The sequence below is a fragment of the Mesoplodon mirus genome (assembly GCF_964341445.2).
Source record: "Mesoplodon mirus genome assembly, chromosome: 3".
Classification (NCBI taxonomy): Eukaryota; Metazoa; Chordata; class Mammalia; order Artiodactyla; family Ziphiidae; genus Mesoplodon; species Mesoplodon mirus.
In genome coordinates, this window is record NC_138978.1 from 75,220,081 (window position 1) to 75,239,419 (window position 19,339).

General features: G+C 34.1%; 1 protein-coding gene across 11 annotated transcripts in view; it reads left to right on the forward strand.

Moving 5' to 3' along the window:
* The window catches only part of ADGRL2 (adhesion G protein-coupled receptor L2), a 180,412-nt gene that overhangs the window by 134,248 nt on the left and 26,825 nt on the right, over positions 1–19,339 (forward strand). For all 11 annotated transcript variants that reach the window (XM_082613693.1, XM_082613688.1, XM_082613685.1 and 8 more), the window contains 4 exons: positions 5,010–5,300; positions 5,854–5,957; positions 6,799–6,984; positions 10,628–10,811. In XM_082613693.1, the coding sequence (XP_082469819.1) occupies positions 5,010–5,300; positions 5,854–5,957; positions 6,799–6,984; positions 10,628–10,811 (765 nt within the window). The remainder of the gene's footprint in view (positions 1–5,009; positions 5,301–5,853; positions 5,958–6,798; positions 6,985–10,627; positions 10,812–19,339) is intronic.

Sequence of the window (19,339 nt, forward strand, 5' to 3'; positions counted from 1 at the left end):
TCTTAACATAAGGGCAATAATGACATATGACTCAGTATAAGCCCCCTTTTTCTCTAATTCATGTATGTCTAGAATTTGTTGGGTTAAAATTGTAGCAATGTCCCATTGTTAAACTTCCAACAATGAAATCTGTTAGGACATAAAAATCTTTGTTGATAGTCTTATACTATCTTTTTTCTCTTGAGGCTAGCAATTTGGGATGGTTCCTATATCTCAGCTGTTTTTCTAAATGCTAGTACTATGCTTCTCCTTTATTCTATAGCTTTGTAAAAGGCAAAAGGTCAGTAATCGAAAAAATTTGACACTGTGGAGGTACATGTGTTAATCATTTTTGTAACCTGTATTACCCTCATAGCTGTTAAATTTATCTTGGGTGGCAGTAAATCTCTTTCCCTCCATTAGAAAAAAAAAAGAAAATAATGTTTTTTTTTTTTTTTTTTTTTTTTTTGCGGTACGTGAGCCTCTCACTGTTATGGCCTCTCCCGTTATGGAGCACAGGCTCCGGACGCGCAGGCTCAGCGGCCATGGCTCATGGGCCCAGCCGCTCTGCGGCATGTGGGGGATCTTCCCAGACCGGGACACGAACCCGTGTCCCCTGCATCGGCAGGCGGACTCTCAACCACTGCGCCACCAGGGAAGCCCAGAAAATAAATTTTAAAAATGTAAATTCATAATCAGGCAGCACCTAAAGTTGAGTACAGATGCAGCTCAACAAGGAATCATTGCCTCCCTGCTTGTCACAGAGTACTTCATAAAATACAAGATGAGTAATAATGTCATTTTCCACATGTGGCTTATGTTCTAGTAAATAACTTGATCCATTTCAGATGAAAGAATCTTTGATAATTTGGATGCTTTTTGGAAAAATCAGTTACCAGCTTCAAAAATGAGAAACTTAGCCATATGTGGTAACTGCATTCCTACAGCTGTGTTGTGTTATCCAAAATAATTAACCATTCTTAAACATTCTCAGAAAGTGAAAATTCGTATTGACCCCTTATTAAACCCTTAGTGGTAAAAAGTTTTATCTGACCTAAATTTCTTGCTGATGTTTGAATTGTATTCTCTTATTCACGTGCTCTTTATAATTTATCTTCAAATGCTTTTAGAGAGACTCCTGCCTCGCTCATCTAAGATATGTGCTGTTATCTAACTGCATGTAGATGGGGCATTGCAGAACTATTGTGGCTCATACATTTAGGTCAAACCAGTAAGCCACTGTCAGCAAGTCTTATGTACTAGCTTTGCTACCATGTATATAGCTGAAGTGTACATTGTGCTGTAAAACGGATAATTTTTCATTGTGGACTGTTTCACACTGTATTAGCTTCAATACTTTTCCCCATTTATAAATCCAAGCCTTTCATTCCTAACAGCACAAGTATATTATTGCTTGGCCTTGATAATGTTTTCAAATACATCTTTCTTTTCTTCTTTAAATTCTTAGCTTTTTGTGATCTCGGCATAGTTAATTTGCTCCATTTCCTTGAACTAGGTCTGTTTTTCCCCTTTTACTGTCTTTCTCTATAAAATGGGCTTAGAAAAATCCCATTTCAGTCATATATTAACTCTTTTCTATGTCTTAATCTGAATTGATTTATATATTTACTTAATCTGTCTTCAGATTTGCTATCCCAAACATTATCGAAAAATATTGTGTCTTGAGTTTTGACAGTTTCTGAATATCTGTCTTAGAGTAATAATGAAGTATGACACTTAAACAACATGAGGGAAATTTTTTATCAAGAGAGCCATTTAGGTCTATTACTTAGGAAGTGTTTAGCATAGAATACATATTTCTTAAAACATCTTCCCACTGATAATGGATGCTAATTAAAAGATGATCAGTGTTTTTAGACATCGAATAAGGGTAAATTTAATAAATCTGCAGTTTTGCCTTACCAGGCTACAGACTTACTCTAACTGGAATTCATTCAGTGAATAATGGGTGAGTTTGGGGACTTGGAAGAGGGAAGTAACCACCCGTATTGTCCTTCAAATCTTTTCACACAGGAAAAAGCTGGTGATAATTAGCAAGTTCTTAGTAAATACTGTCATAGTAAATTGAACCATTCTGTATGTGTTTGTTGAAATTTTCATGGGTACCTATTAAATATGTTTATTAGCATTATTGGCACCGTTTCTACGTCTCTGTACTCAAATAATAAATGGTAGGTAGAATGTTAAGTCATTTAATCTGTGTGTTTGATATGGCACCTGATAACTCTGGGACAGGCTCTGTAAAGTAGGGTTTAGATTTATGATATAAGTCTATTGTGAGTTGCCATGTTTTCTGTTACCATTTATAGGATATTCTTGAGTTTTGAGCCTTTTGCCACATATGGTTCCTTATGAAACTTTTTATTGCTTCAGTATCTTATGTTCCCACATTTTTTCTTCTTTTAAAGATTTATGCAGAACACAGTGTCAGTTAAATGCTCCAAAATAAGGGCAAATTGCTTTGTAGGGTGCCCTACTTTCCCAGAGTCTCTGAAAATCTTTTACCTAGAAAAGTAAGATCATAACATTTAAGAGTATGGACAAGTGAACCTGAACAAATTGCTTAACCTCCTCCATGGCTCAGTCTTCTCTTTTGTAAAAGGAAGATAATCATAGTGCCTACTTCATGGGGTTGTGGTAAGGATTAAATAAGATGATCTGATGATCCATGAATGGTGATTAGCATAGCATCTGGTACATAAATGCTGAATAAGTGTAAGCTTTTATCATCATGGGGTGCCCTGTTGCGACCTGTCTTCACCTAAGGAAAGAAATATTAATTTTTAGAAATACCTCTTCATTTCTAGCTTCAACATTAGAAAAAAATGCTTTTCTTGAAGTTGTTAAACTTTGGCCTTGCAAAATCTTATCGTTGTCCTAAGGGTTTCATTTTGCCACTTAAAGTTGATGTTCATGTTTATTTTCATGATACCCCAATATTTCATTGATTTACCTTTGAAGAATGTGTTGCTTCCCTTTAAACTTCTTTTGATGAACAAAAGGTAAAAAGGTATGAAAATATATTATCAGTGACACATGCAAATAGGGTATAGAATGTTGCATGAAATTTTGTGCATTTAATAAAAGTCATTTTTGCCTACCTTCACTCACTTATGAATCTTTACTGATGTTCAGCAAACAGATCACTAATTGTAGTATTGTTAATACATATGTCAGTGATTAAATATGTACTAATTAGCACAGTGTCAAGGGATACATCAGGTGTAGCACTAAACCATTTTGCTCTGCCCTTTTCTCTTTGTTCCGAATCCCCCTGCCCCCGGCTTTTAGATTTCATTCAGCAGCATTCACTTGACACTTCTGCAAAAGATTGTGATGCTTTTGACAAATGTTAATTGAGAAAGCACTGAAAGCCTGGCTGCATTGTAATCAAAAGAAAATTACGAGGTTTAACAGGATGTCAGGGAAGCGCTTTACAGAAAAAGATAAACAGGTTTGAATAGGTTTCTGCCGCAGCTGGCTAGGCATGATGCTTGGCTAATGTACACAGGCTTCTCTCATATGGTCAGTAACTGATGCCCTGGAAATAAAACATTGCTTAAGAAGTTTCTCTTGTGATAGAATGAAAAAAGGGTTTAAAAAATGTGTCTTGCACTTATTGATAACAAGTTTCTCACTACTAAAGAACTAGAAACAAGTGCACACTACTTTTTCTGATAAACTTAGCATACTCTGTCATAGAGTCAGAATTATGTAAACTATTTATGGACCAGAGCTTAATATTATCAGTGATAATATGAATTTGTTTTCCAAGGAGTTTTAATGTTCTAGTTTTTTTCTTATGTATAGAAAAGCCATAAAGTAAGTTAATGTTTTGTAAGATTATTTGAAAAAATAGTTATTTTTAGTTTGCTCTACTCAATTTAAATTTAAGCCATCATATTTATAAGGTCTTAAGAGCCAGTAATCTAAATGTTGATAAAACTATAGTGTGATCACCTAATAGATTTTAAATGATGCCATTAAAGTTTTACTGACAGAATTTTTGTTTTTTTAAATTAATTAAGTGTTAATTAATGAAGGAAACATTAAGCTCCATTATTATCTTAACCTAGTGGATTTAACAGTTTAAAAGTAATGTTGGAAGTCCAAAATAACCTTAAAATATTTTTCTTTTAAAATGTCTACTCTTAAATCCAATTTTATATTTTTAAATCTTTTTATACTCTCTGTTAAGGGTCAGTAGGATATCTAGGGTTGTTTTCAAATTAGGCATTATTTGATCAAACCCGTTATCTTGATTTGAGATTGCATTGTAACCTCTGGCCAGAACTAGTTTCCTTTTCATACCTGTGTTTTCAAAAGTAAAAATGTGGAAGCCTCAGATGTTTCCTTACTGAAACAGTGCAAGCATGCCTAGCTTATCTTCTGTTTGGATCTAATCAGGCATGCTCAAAAATCTCTCAAGCAAGAATGGCTGCTGGGTGGAAAGATGTTACAGTATTTGTTTTCTTACAAGATGCAGAGTGGGTGATTTGAAATTTTCTGCTGTCCTAATTATATGTAATGGTTAGACTTTTGTTGATACTTTGAATTTTACTGTTTCAGAGTATGAATTTATATAAGAAACGGATTTTTCTAAATTATGTATTTGATATTATATAATGTATTTGATATGTACATTGAAATTTTCTGTATGAAACTGTCCTTCATTTCCTGTTACATGATATATGATGAAATTGTACATAAAATTTATTATCAAATATTTCATTGAGAAGTAAGCCTAGCACAATTAGAGTCATAGAGCAAAATCTATGGTAAATCCTAAACTGCCATCGCTTAGCCAACAATATGAATAAATTGGAATAAATGAAGAGATTTATTCTTCCTCCCACCCTACGAATATTCTCATTAATTTCTCATTTTGTTGGTGCTGGGGTAGTTGGATGGGTAGAGGTTGTGTGTGTGTGTGTGTGTGTGTGTGTGTGTACACGTTCACATGAATGCAAGTGTGTATTTGAGATTAACATACTCATCTTTTTTCCTAGTGCCTACCACAGCTGTGACAGTAACTTCTTCAGCTGAGATGTTCAAAACCACAGTATCAACCACAAGCGCTTCACAGAAAGGCCCCATGAGCACAACTGTAGCTGGATCTCAGGAAGGAAGCAAAGGGACAAAACCACCTCCAGCAGCTTCTACAACCAAAATTCCTCCAGTAACAAATATTTTTCCCCTGCCAGAGAGATTCTGTGAAGCATTAGACGCAAGGGGGATAAGGTGGCCTCAGACACAAAGGGGAATGATGGTTGAACGACCATGTCCCAAGGGAACGAGAGGTATTTCCTGTCAAATACTATATATACATTTTAAAACTTATTTTAAGTAGGTTCTGAATTACACAGAAGTGATTTTATTTGAGGAAAGAGATATTTACAATAGCTAACTTCATTGTTGTTTTTGTTACTTTGGTAATATAGCACATGTAGACAACTTAAAGGTTTTTAAACTGTAAAAGTCATTTAAGGTCAGGCACTGAATTACCTCTCCCTCTTAAAGACCTAGGTCAAGCCTGAGATTTTTGCCCATGGATTCTCTAGTGAGGCTTCCTTACAGCTGTCTTTCTCATTGCAATGTATCATTTTGGACGAGTCCCAAGAAAATCAAGGGCTTTTTGTTTGTTTGCTGTAAATGTCTGATATTTCTGTGCTGACTTTATATTTACTGTTTATAGTCTTCATTATACCCTACTTTTCATCAGTTACTGTCAACTACTTCCATTAATGTTTATTCAAAATTTAACACACGGAGTAGGATCATCATAGCTGATTTCCCGAATGCATGCAGAAAAAATGGTTTCAATTTCACTGTTGCTTTCTACATCTGTTGTAGGAACTGCCTCGTATCTCTGCATGCTTTCCACTGGAACATGGAACCCTAGGGGCCCCGATCTTAGCAACTGTACCTCACACTGGGTAAATCAGCTGGCTCAGAAGGTTGGTTGGAACCTTTTAATATGATACACATTGGTGATTAAGGGCTTTAACTTCTAACATAAATAATTTAGCTTTGTATGTTAAAACCAGCTTCGTTGCTCTTTGTTCAGTGTAAAAGTAAAAAATTATGCATAGCTTTGTCTGTAAACTATTTATTCAAAGTTACATATGTTTTAGGGCATGCTGTTTTCTATGTTAAGCTTTTTAATGAGTACATACTTGCTTAATTTCATTCATATTTAGTTCTGTTTCTTTTGATGTTTGTAAGACAAATAGTGTATTGGCCTAATAAATCAAATATCATTAATTTGCAACTGAATCCACAGAATGCAAGCAGATGTTCATATTGCATATGATTATGGTAGAATAAGAAAAATGACTTTAAAAAGCATTAGTAACTTTAATATTACAGTGTAATGCAGTGACATTTTAGTTTCTCCTTCACCATCTACCTTTCTAAAATGCAAGCAGTAGATAATAGCCCTCAGTATTATATTGATTACATTCTCACTTAAATTTCTGGATCATTGGAATAAATAAGTAAGATTTAAAAATAGCAGTTTTAAATGGTTGCAGTGAAATGAGAGAACTATCTCAAATTTTTTAAAGGATTTCTGATTTTTTTACCTTTTGTTTCTTTAAAATGTCTGATTAGTATATTTTTTTGAGGATCTAAGAATCTTTAATCATCTGAAATGAAGAGAAAGTTATTGGTCTCAGTTGCAGATTTTGACATATTTGCAAATATTTTTCTCACCACAACAAAGATACTTGGGAAAAGAACAAGAAGCCACAAACAGAACAAGAAATCTTACTGAGATAATATAAACTGTCATTTCAGATCAGAAGTGGAGAAAACGCTGCTAGCCTTGCCAATGAACTGGCTAAACATACCAAAGGGCCAGTGTTTGCTGGGGACGTGAGTTCTTCAGTGAGGTTGATGGAGCAGTTGGTGGACATTCTTGATGCACAGCTGCAGGAACTGAAACCTAGTGAAAAGGATTCAGCTGGAAGGAGTTATAACAAGGTAGGTAGAAATTTTCTGCTATTTTCAATTAGATGTTTTGTATGGCTGCTCTGGTTTCTTCCAGCAGTTGACTGCCTAACTTTTGGCCCCCTTGACAAACGCATAGAAACAGAACTTCTAATTTGGTTCATATCTCAAGAAAGAATTATAGTTGGGAAAGGAGCAACGGGCACACCCATCCCCACCCCCCAAATGACGCTAATTACCTGAGGGAGATTTTTGTTGGTGGTAAACTTCATCTGCCTGGTTGTGGTCAGTACTCTCACTTTGGAAGGCCCACTAGGAGAGATTGTGTTATACAACTCATATACTAATACAGTCAACTCTTGTGATTGTAAGAAAATTGTGATGCATATAGGAATGTTAGCCACTGAAATACTGTTTTCAGTGGTAGGTTTTGAGAGAAGAACAAGTTTCCTTTGCTAGGAGTATAGTGTGTTAGTGCTACTAATTTTTCCTACCTTGACAAAAGTTTGATAGTTATTTTAACCATACTATAAAGTGTTTATATGAAATTCATATGAATCTGAAATCTGTGGCTGAAATGGTTTTATGGTTTTTTTCTTCCTTTTCATCACATACTTTGTCTCTAGGTTTATCAAGATACTTTGGATTATCATATTTAGTAAAATACAGCTGAAAACTGAATACACAATCTTGGCAATCAGTATAGACTCACAAAAATCCAGAGGATTACGGTACATAATAAATGCTGAGCTCAGGACCACCAGCTTAATTTTTGAGGATTTCTTCTTTCCTCAATTTTCAACAGATAAAAATCTAACCTCTGATTTTCTTTTCTTTTACTAAAAAGCTCCAAAAACGAGAGAAGACATGCAGGGCTTACCTTAAGGTATCTCCCCTGTGCTGTCACCCTGCTTTCTCCCTTCTTCAGCTACCTGCTACGCTTTATCATCTTGCTGCATGATCCAATGTATTTCAGTCTTTGATAATTATATAATGTGCCCCATATCAGCTGTACAAATGTTGGCTTTTCACAGGTATATTACTCTCAGAATAAGCAAATAATTTATTTTTATAATTTTTGCTGTTTTTCCATTCATCCAAACATACAAGAATTTTAATGAAATATCCTCTGAATTGGAAAGTAATCATAAAGTCTCATTATTTCCTTTTGTCATCTCTGTGGATTGAAAAACAACTTGAGTAAAACAGCTATGATATATTCTTGGCAGTTTATCATATCAAAGACTGTGTAGTCATAATGTATGTGCATGAAAAAGTCACTGCTTTCTTATCTCTGTGGTGTACTCTTAAATAAAATAGGCTTTGTCTTGAAATTTTTTGGAGTCATTTCTAGAATCAGGTTGATATGGGGATGGGTTACTAGAAATAAAATATAAATAATGTGACAGTGCTCTCGATATATCTTATATGTTGGTTTTTATTGAGATGATAGAAACAGAAAGCCACTGTTTGGCTCAGAATCCTTGTCCACTGCAGCCAGTTTTTCTCACTGGTATATCCAAGTAAAATAGGAAACATGGTGAGGCTAACAGTGGAATTATGCCAAGCCAGTTCTGTGTGGTAGATCCAAATAATAAAGAAGTTCCTTTTGCTGGGGATGGTTACTTTCTAACCCTACTCATCTGGGGACCATATTCCTAGTCAATCAAACCTTGAAGAACTGATCTGTATATGTATGAAAACAAAACAAAAGAACTTTGTAAGTTTTGTAGAATAGAGATTATTCAAAAATATGACTTCACCAGTTTTAGTTGGCAAGATCTAGAAAAAAAGAACAGCATTTCACTAACGAGTAATAGACATTGTTGCATCTGAGAACTTTACAAGAAAAGGCAGTGGGAAAGTCTGTTTTTAGGTGGTAATATCTTGAAAGTCCCTTATTAGCCTGTTTAATGGGGGCAAAGAAATACATACTGAAGTGTATAGAATTTGTTATATGGAAATTTTCAGCTCACCTTTAAGGTATTAATGTGTGAAATGTAATAATTAGTATGTTGCCCAGGACATATATCTCAGTGGGAATAGAATAGCTTTTTTTCTTTGGCAGGGAGACTACTTCAGGAATATGATTAGGCTAATGATCATTTTGATTCCACTAGAAAAATACAACTGGTAATAACTAAGGAGCATTACAAATTAATAAAAGCATGCCATCAGCAAGTTATGTGTATAGGTAGTAAATTTCAGTATGACCTTAATTTCTGACCAGTGTCATTTTCAGTATGTCTCAAGTGAGCTTCTGTGTTCAGATAAAACTAATAAAACTCCTTAAGTTACAAATCAGAAGCTGACTTACACTATGCAAATGAAGCGAGTTCCTGCTTTGTGACAGAGGATTCATTTGTAACTTAGATTAGAGGCTCCAGTCTGTATTTCTTGGTGACCAATGAACCTGGCCTCAGCAGACCAATTTCTGTTCCACTCTAGTTAATGGCTGCAGCAGTATCAGTGTGAGCATTTTGACTATTCTGTCTCGCATTAGAGAGAGAAAAGCCTTTAATGCCACTTGCGAGTATCTTCTACCTGCCAGGAAGGTCGTGGTGGCTCACGTGGCAGACAGAACAAGGATATTAAGATGGACTAAGCTAATTAATCTTAACTCTGACAGTAGCCTCAAACAACTTTTCCCCGTGCTCATTTCAGTATAGTACCTCAAACCAGCAATTTTTGTTGTTCTTTGTAGAGTGTGTTTTTTTTTTTCTCAGTGATTATCAATAGATCAAAACAATTGATATTTGGGCTTAATGACACATTATGGCTAGGTAAATGGGAAAGAGTAAATAAACTCAGTTATTTCAGCTATCCAAGCAATAGTCAGTGTACAGATACAGTAAGTATCAGTACAAAAGCCTGCCTTCAATTGCTTAACTGACCGGGTTACATTTTTATTTAATGTTGTTTTACATGGTAATAAACTAAACCTACACATATGAATATTTATAACTTGGGTATTCATTAAGACTTTACTTTGCCTTTCTGTTTTCTTAAATTATTAGTATAGGTTTTAAATATTTTGACTGTTCTCTTGATCTCCTTAAAAACAGATGATTGTTTATGAATTAAGGTATACTCTCAAGTGTTTTTTAGCTGACCAGGCAATTGGAAGAGTGAAAATGTTCACAGATAATTTATACACTTTGAAATCACCTTGTTTTTTTTCCCAATGATAATAACTAGACAATGTTATAAGGCACACTTTTGGTTATTATTTTAGTTCAGGTTCCAAAAAACAATATGGTTTAATTTTCAGGCATAGATATTAGGCTACTCTAGAGACACCAGTGTTTTCTATTTAGAACATTTAAGTCTTGAGGTTATATGTAGGAGTGACCATGCATGTAGGGGTAATACCTCAGGTTAAGAGCTGACACTGGTTTTATTTCTTTTCAACAATTGAAATATGATTAGATAAACAGAAACGAGTCATCTCTTTATACTTAGTCTTTATAATCAAATAGTAGTCTACTGATCTTCAGCTAGTTCTATTTTGAAAGGGTCAGCCATCAAGTTGGCCAGATATATGTTGTCCAGGTGTTCTTCCATAAGAGTAAATCATCATGACAGATAAATATTACAATTGTCACTAGTCAGTGATTGAAAATCACCTTGGTACTAGAAGCAGTCAGAACTAATGATAGTTTTCTAATGGATGCAGGCAATTGTTGACACCGTGGACAACCTTCTGAGACCTGAAGCTTTGGAATCATGGAAACACATGAATTCTTCTGAACAAGCGCATACTGCAACAATGCTACTGGATACATTGGAAGAAGGAGCTTTTGTCCTGGCTGACAATCTCGTAGAACCAACCAGGGTCTCAATGCCCACAGAAAATATTGGTGAGTGAATCTATTGTCAGGTTTAATTTTGATTTAGAAGATAGATGTTTTAAGAGAATAATGCTTCCATTGAGTCTTTTGAGTTATTTCCCAATGCCGAACTTCTATTTTGTCCAATTATTTTTGTCCCTTAATAAGAGATATTATTGATCACACTCATAAAATTAATGCAAAAGCCAAAATCTATCCTATGTCTTTTAAAAGTTGGTGTTTTTTTCCAACTGAAAAATCATTAAAGGAAAACAGTGTGTAGAGTACTTAACTGCCAGAATATGGACTGCTTACATAATGAAAGTGCTTGCTGTGGAGCTGTGGCGAATGCCTTTCCATTTTATACAATACATTCCTAATGAGGTAAAATTACTTTCTGGGATGCGTTCTCCCAAATATTTTAGGCACGCAGATATTTAAGCCAAACGTTTATATTAAACAGAACTGCTTTCAGGTGAAAATGTGGTCAGTGAACTACATCACCCATAGAGCAGAATATCCATGCTTTATAGACTGTAAAATAGCTGCAGATAGTTTTGAAGCATCATTTAGAATTTAAATGCTGGCAGTGAGAGGTAGGAATTCACTTTTGATGGTATTTGAAAGAAGTACTACTGTAAGTACAGTGAAATTATATTAATTTAGGCTTGAGTGATTTAGATTGTTATTCAGTGGGGTTGAGCTCGGATGAAGTTTTAGTATCCCTTCGTAAAGTAAAAAAGTTTCCAAAGCATAAATGTAAAAAAAACCCAAAGGGAACACAGACTACTCTTCCATCGAAAGAGTGCATTGGAGCATCAGATATTGAATGAAGTTTTGCTACCTGGAATGCCATATTTTATTGCCTTATTGTGCCTACCTAAGTATGAGACTTCTATTTAAAAATACAGAGAAACAAGGTATATAGGAGAAATAGACATCAATCAGATTGTGATACCTGGATTTAAATTCAAAGCCTTAAGTTTATTTTAAATAACTGAGTTTTTAGGGAAAAAGGTATATTAAAATCATGTTTTTATTTACTTTATGAGATTTTGAAATGACAAATAACTTAATAACTTTAAGTGAAATCAAAATAATTTGGCCTGCTTTAATGTGGGAGACCAGTCAAAAGGAAAGTGATATTCTACCATAGTTTAGTAGGAATAGAAAATGAATAAAGCTCCTATTTTATGTCTAAAGCTTTTGCTATTTTTAGGTTAATTTATTTAGTAGTCTAATAAAATTCCTAACATACACATTAAACAATTATTCTCAAATGTTTCCAGGGACGTACCTGTAAGGTAAAGGAGTGTGGACTTGATTGTCTCAGAAGATAAGTCATAAAAAGTATTGTTTGAAGTGTTGTGTTGTGACCTCAATTTGTTTTCTAAATCTTCTGAAGGCTATTTTAAAAACAACCAAAAAACATAAAATTTCCCATTTAAGCTCCTTCCAAGAGTGCAAAGAAATTTTGATAGGCCAGGTCAACAATCCTCTGCTCCCATCGGCTTCACGTATGCAGAACACGCTATTATTATATGTATGAGATATTTTTATCTCAGTTTGAGAATGGCCAGGAATATTTTTTCCCTGATACTTGTGTTTTTCAGAGTTCTAAATGTTTATCCTTTACACTGGTTTTTAAAAATTTTTTAACTAAAGAAAGAACATTGTGGGTAGAGATTCTCATAGCATGTAGTACACATTTTACTGCCTTCTCAAAAATAATGCCCTGAACTTAATGTATGCATGTATTTATTACCCAAGAATTATCAATATGAAGGTCATTTTACATATTCCAATATATTTCCATGTCTTTTATTTCACAATTTTGTGAAAAATAATATCCATAATTTAATATGACATTCAAGATTCAACTTTTTCCTAGGACTTGTTCTCTTTTTAGACATGAGAACTAAAATAGCCCATTATCCCTTTATGTCTTCACTTTATGTTCTTATCTAAATTTAGGGTGTGGATACAGTATCTTTGATTATTAAGACAATTTGATTCTCCTCCTTAGTGGTTTCTCCTTGAGTCCTTATTTTCACTTGATTATATGATTTACCCTTATACATGACCTCGTAAAATGGTATAATTATATGTTATAGTTATACCTGATTATAGCTTTTTAAAATCAACTTTGAGGTATAATTTATATACAATAAGAGCAGCTGTTTTAATGGTACTCTTTGATGAGATTTGACAAATGTACACCCATTTAACCAACAGCATGGTCAGTATTTCAGCCACCTCAAAAGGGTCCTTTATAATCTTTGTCAGTCAGTCTTGTTATACACCCAGCCCCAGGCAACCACTGATCTGCTTTATGTCACTATAGTTTAGTTTTGCTTTTTCTAGACCTTCAGTTGAATGGAATCATAGACTATATACTCTTTTTGATCTGACCTCTTTTACACAGTATAATGTTATTGAGGTTCATCTATGTTGGTGCCAACATCAGTAATTTGGTCCTTTTTATTGCTGAATTTCCATTATAAGGACACAACACTATTTGTATATCTATTTATACATTTAGGTCGTTCCCACTTTTTGACTGTTATTAGTAAAGCTGCTATTTTCCCAAGTGGTTGTACCATTTTATATTCCTAATAGCAATTAAAGTTCCAGTTGCTTCACATCCTCACCAGCATTTACAACTGTCTTTTCAAATGTCTTTTTAAATTTTAGCCGTTTTAGTGGTTTGTAGTGGAATCTCATTTTGGTTTTATTTTGCATTTGTATGGTTGCAAAGTTATGTTTTGCTGAAAACTGTTCCAACTTTTCATGTTCTTATTGACCATTCATATATCTTTTTGTGAAGTATCTGATTTTGCCCATTTTGAGTTCTTTGTTTTATTATTGGATTATAAAGATTATTTATATATTCCTGATACAAATATTTTGTCTCATATATGTATTCTGAATATATAGTCACTCAGCATGTGACTTTTCATTCTATTTTCTTAATGATATCTTGAGAGAAGCAAAAGTTTTTAATTTTGATTAAAAATCCTCATTACCCAGCTTCAACAACATCTAGCCAATCCTGTTTCACTTATTCCTCTCACCATTGTATTATTAAAGCAAACCCTAATATTATATTATTACTATAAATACCTTAATATGTATCTTAGACTTAAAGAAAAAACAAGCCATTGTCATATTTTAAAAAATTATCAAAAACAGGAAAGATAAAAAGGGGATTTCAATTATTTGATTTTTGTAAATTTGTTAATACCTAATTTGTTTAACCAGGATACAAACAAGTTCATGTTGTACATTTGACTGATGCATTGCTCTTACTGGAAAGGAAGAATTTTCCTTCTACCCATCGAGGTTCTTCGGCTGGTCTAATAACCTCAGGTTTAAATCCCCCCCCCCCCCGCCCAATACTTTTCTGTTGCAGCTTATGAAAAGAAGCACATCATGTTTGATTGTCTTTCTTTGTGATCTTAAGATTTATTATGTGGTTTAGTTATTATCAGCCTAATCCAGCATAATAAAATTCTCTATCATTTATTTTCCCAACGGGCTTAGCAGCCAGCTTGATTGTATACCTCAATTTAAGCTTAGTTATATTGCAGTAACAAAAACCCTAAAGTCACGGCAGCTCTCAACAACAAAGTTTATGACTGCTTTACTCCATGTCACCTGAGGCTTAGCTTTGCTTTGCTCCCTACCATCTTCATTCGGCTCCATGTTGCTTTTACCCCGGGACTCAGGCTGATGGAACCTAGTACACTGCTGGTCTGCTGGCAGAGGTCCTAGTTTTTCCATTGTACACTGTATTACTTTTCTTCCCCTTTCCTCTCACTGCAGCCACTACTCAGTGATGAATTTGGCAAACAGAAGGACAGAGAAATATATTAAAATCCTATCTTCAGCACTGGCTGTGAGTGAGGCTCTGGGTGGCTCTCCTATGAATCACGTGTGTTCACTTTCAGGAAATCTGTTGAACAAAAGCATATATTATGTCAACTATACAAAAGTATAGAGAAAATCATAAACATCTGTGTAGCAATCACCCACTGAGCCACATCTTAGCATTTTACCATATTTGCTTCAGGTTTTGGGGAAAAGAAATAGGTATATATAATCTGGAAATCCCCTGGGTCCCCTCCTTCCTGATCAGATGAAGAAGAGGGTAACCATCATTCTTACTTTGTTAGCATTAGTAAGCTTTTATTTATGTATTTATTTATTCTCTACAGGTATGTACATTTAACTATTATTTTTCATGTCTTTAATGTTAATGATTTCACACTATAAATGTAATTGTATAATTTTCCCTTGCCATTATATTTTCATATTTATGCACGTTGATATGTGCATCTCTAGTTCATTCATTTGTTCTAAGAATGCACAATTATTTAACTATGCCTGTGATAGATATTTTAGTGGCTTACACTTTTTTGCTGATATTATGAAAACTGTGGTGAAAGTTTTTGTATGCCTCTTACTCATACATTTGTGGCTTTCAAGATATATATGTGCGCGCACACACACACAACCTAGAAATAGTTTTTGAGTGATAGAGCATGCCTATGTTTAACTTTACTAAATACTGCCAAGTTGCTTTCTAATGTTGTTTTACCAATTTACATTCTCACCAGTAATATCATTGTTCCCCATCACTCTCTTTGTCAACACTTTATTATTGACATAAATTTTGTCATTCTAATAGATTTGAATTGATGACATTATTTGCAGTTCCCTGATTACTTAATGCATTTATTGGGTATTTTAATTTTCTCTCCTGTGAATTTCTTGTCCACAGCTTTTTCCTGTCTATCTCTTTCTATGTAGGTAATGCATTCTGGAAACTAATTCTTTGAAGATTATATAGTTTGCAAATGTTTATTCTGTCTGTGCCTTCTCTTTTTTACCTTGTTTATTAATCTTTTGTTTTATGGAATAATGAACTCAAATTATCAATCTTTTCTTTTAGGATTAATACTTTTGGGATCTTGTTTAAAAAATATAGTGTTTTTTAGGGGTTTTTGGTCCCCTGATCAAGAAATTTTTCTCTACTTTGCAGTGATAAAGATTTTATACTTTCTTTAGAAATGATAAAGCTTTGCCTTTTTACATTTATGTTTTAAATCCAACCTGAAATTTATTTTGTTTATAATATTAATGAGGGAACTAATTTCATTTTTTTCTATACAGATAATCAGTTGTTTCAGCACTTTCAGGGCATAAGCCATTCCTGTCCCCAGTGGTTTGTAAAGATATCTCTGTCATATATCAAGTTTCTGTACATGTTGGGAGTGTCTGTTTTACATTGTTGCTTTTGTTTTTGTTTCAATAATATTAATATTTGGTGAGTTCTTTCAACCCTGCTCCTTGAGGAATCGGATTCTTCTTGGCTGCTTTTTGGCATGTCTCTTCCATGTGCATTTTAAAATCGTCTTGTCAAGTTCCACATACTCAGAAAAATCTTGTTGGAATTTTTATTAGAATTAGACTGAGTTTGTAGATAGATTTTGAAAGAAGTGTCACAGATTTATCTGTTGAGTTCTCCCAGATTGGACCATGATAGAATTCTCCATCTGTTGTTAGGTTTTCTAAGAAAGTTCTACATTTTTCCCAATAATGTCTTGTACTTTTTCAATTAGGCTTATTCCTAGGAAACATACACTAATTTTTATTGTGAATAGTATTTTTTTTAAATTGCATATTCCGGGGCTTCCCTGGTGGCGCAGTGGTTGAGAGTCCGCCTGCCGATGCAGGGGACACGGGTTCATGCCCCGGTCCGGGAAGATCCCACGTGCCGCAGAGCCGCTGGGTCAGTGAGCCATGGCCGCTGAGCCTGCGCATCTGGAGCCTGTGCTCCGCAACAGGAGAGGCCACAGCAGTGGGAGGCCTGCGTACCGCAAAAAAAAAAAAAAAAAAAAAAAAAATTACATATTCCAATTGTTTGCTGATTGGTGTACAGTTGATTTTGCTGATTGCAGACTTGCTAAATTCTTTTCCTTCTGATAGTATAGAGTCTCCCTCCCATTACTATGTAGTTAAGTATATTTTCTATAAATAATTAACACATTGCTTTTTCCTCCCAGTCTTTGCACCTTTTATTTTTCTTGAATTACTGCCTTAGCTAGGTCCTTCAGTACAGTGCTAAATAAAACTTGTGATAGGGATGATCCTGACTTAAAAAAAATTGCTTTTAGAGTGTTGCATTTTTTTCTGTAAGTTTGGGTACATAACCATTACCTGATAACAAAACCTTTATCTAGGCAAGGAATTTTTCTTTTATTCTTATTGTTTCATAAAGATTTTTTATACTGAATGAGTGTTGAGATTTGTTGAATTCTTTCTGTTAATATTTTTCTTATTTAATTTCATAATTTGGTTAAAGACATTAATATATTTTCTAATGCATTAATTTCCATATGCCTTTTTGAGTAAAACTCAATTTGTTCAGGATATTATATTTAAAGTGTATATATAATTTATTAACTATTTTTACATACTTTAAATAAGTGAGGATATTCTATAATTTCTCTCCTTTTACTGTTTTATGCATCAAGAGTATATATTAGTTTTGTGAAATGAGTTGAAAAACATTCTCTTATATTCACTGGAGCAGTTCGTTAAAGATTCAGTATATATTTAACCATGAGTTCATTTTCTTAAATGGTCATAAAGTATTGGGGTTTCTATTTATTTAAGTCAGTTTTATGTTTCTAGAAAATTTTCCCTTTTTTCTGTGTGTTTATTTATTTATTTATAGTATAAAGTTGATTGTTGCATCTCTACTAAGATCTATATTAATGATCCTGTTTTTAAAAATTCAAATTATTAATTTTTTTACTATGGACGTGATTTTGAACTTTATTAAGTAAATATTTATTGAATGAAATTGAAGTTTGATAAGTAAGTATTTGTTGAATGAAATTAAGTCTTTGTACATGCATATCTATATTTGGAACTTTTTGTGTGTGTGTGTGTGGTACATGGGCCTCTCACTGTTGTGGCCTCTCCCGTTGCGGAGCACAGGCTCTGGACGTGCAGGCTCAGCGGCCATGGCTCACGGGCCCAGCTGCTCCGCAGCATGTGGGATCCTCCCAGACCGGGGCACGAGCCCGTGTCCCCTGCATCAGCAGGTGGACTCCCAACCACTGCGCCACCAGGGAAGCCCTATATTTGGAACATTTACTGAAAACTTAAAGGATTTCCTTTTTTTACCATGTCTTCTCTCTTGTTTTAAGAATAATTAATAATTGAGAACCCCTTTTAGTGTGAAGAAGAGAGCGATATATATTAGATTTATATTTTTGTCACTCATTCCCTTCACCCACTACCCACAAACATGGAATCTGTTATGAGGACAGGTGATCATCCACAAACCCACCTGCTTAATCTTTCTAAGCAAAATATCTCTACCAGCGTCTGCAGCTGATAAAATTCTAGGAGTTATATGACTCTCATTATAAACTTATATTTCAGCTGCTTGACATGTGGTCTCATAGCTTATAAAAATTTCCAATGTTATGATTTCATATTTACAGCTGAATCTATGTGTATTTTGCAAAACAAAGTTGAGAAAGATTTTTTTTAAATAGCATCCAAGAGTTACTCTGTAATGGTATGAGTCCATTTTGCTAAAAAGAGAGTGGGTGAATTCATCATACTCTGTGTGTGTGTGTGTGTGTGTGTGCGCACGTGCACACACACATGGCACATACAACACTTATACACGTTTGTCTAAGTATAGAAATAGCTATTCAAGGGTAATTCAAATACTGAAATGAAAAATTTTCGTCCAGTTCCTCTCATTTCATCAATAAATGGCACATTCTAATTACTAATATGAAATAGTTTAGTGGAAACAATGATACTTTTTCATTCTTTTAAATAATCATATGCTGATATAAAGTATTGCAGTCTTATTAGAGTTACAGTAGACAGCATTTATGTTGAAGATGTTACTATTATATTTTTTAAACAAAGTTAAACGGCATTGGTCTTGTTGATCACATAAATGTTCTTAATGCTTATGTATTGTCTTGTTTTTCTTACATGTTTTCCAGTGTTGCTACTTCATTTGAATTTTTGAACTTTGGATTATACTGCAGTGATTGGCAAACTTTTTCTATAAAAGTCCAAGTAGTACACATTTTAAGCTTTGCAGGCCATGTGGTCTAAGCTGCAAATACTTAACAGCCATAGACAATATGTTAATGGGTAATCATGGCTGTGTCCCAGTAAAACTTAATTTACCCAAACAAGTGGCAGGCCAGATTTGGCCCACAGGTCCTATTTTGCCCAACTTGAATATGTAAAAATTGATAATTGCTAGTGAGAATTAATGGGAAGTTTGAACATAATGCCAGACATTTTCTCTTAAATAATGCTGTGCTGGGCTCCCTACTTTTAGAAACTAGAGAAAACCTATTACTTCAAAATTGATCTTATGTAATCTTATGTATTAAAATGTGTTATGTACATAGAACTAGATGTCTACATGCAATAAAGGCATTCACATTTATACTTCATATTTTGTTTTACCATTACCAAGTGATGGTCATTGAAAATTACTTAACATA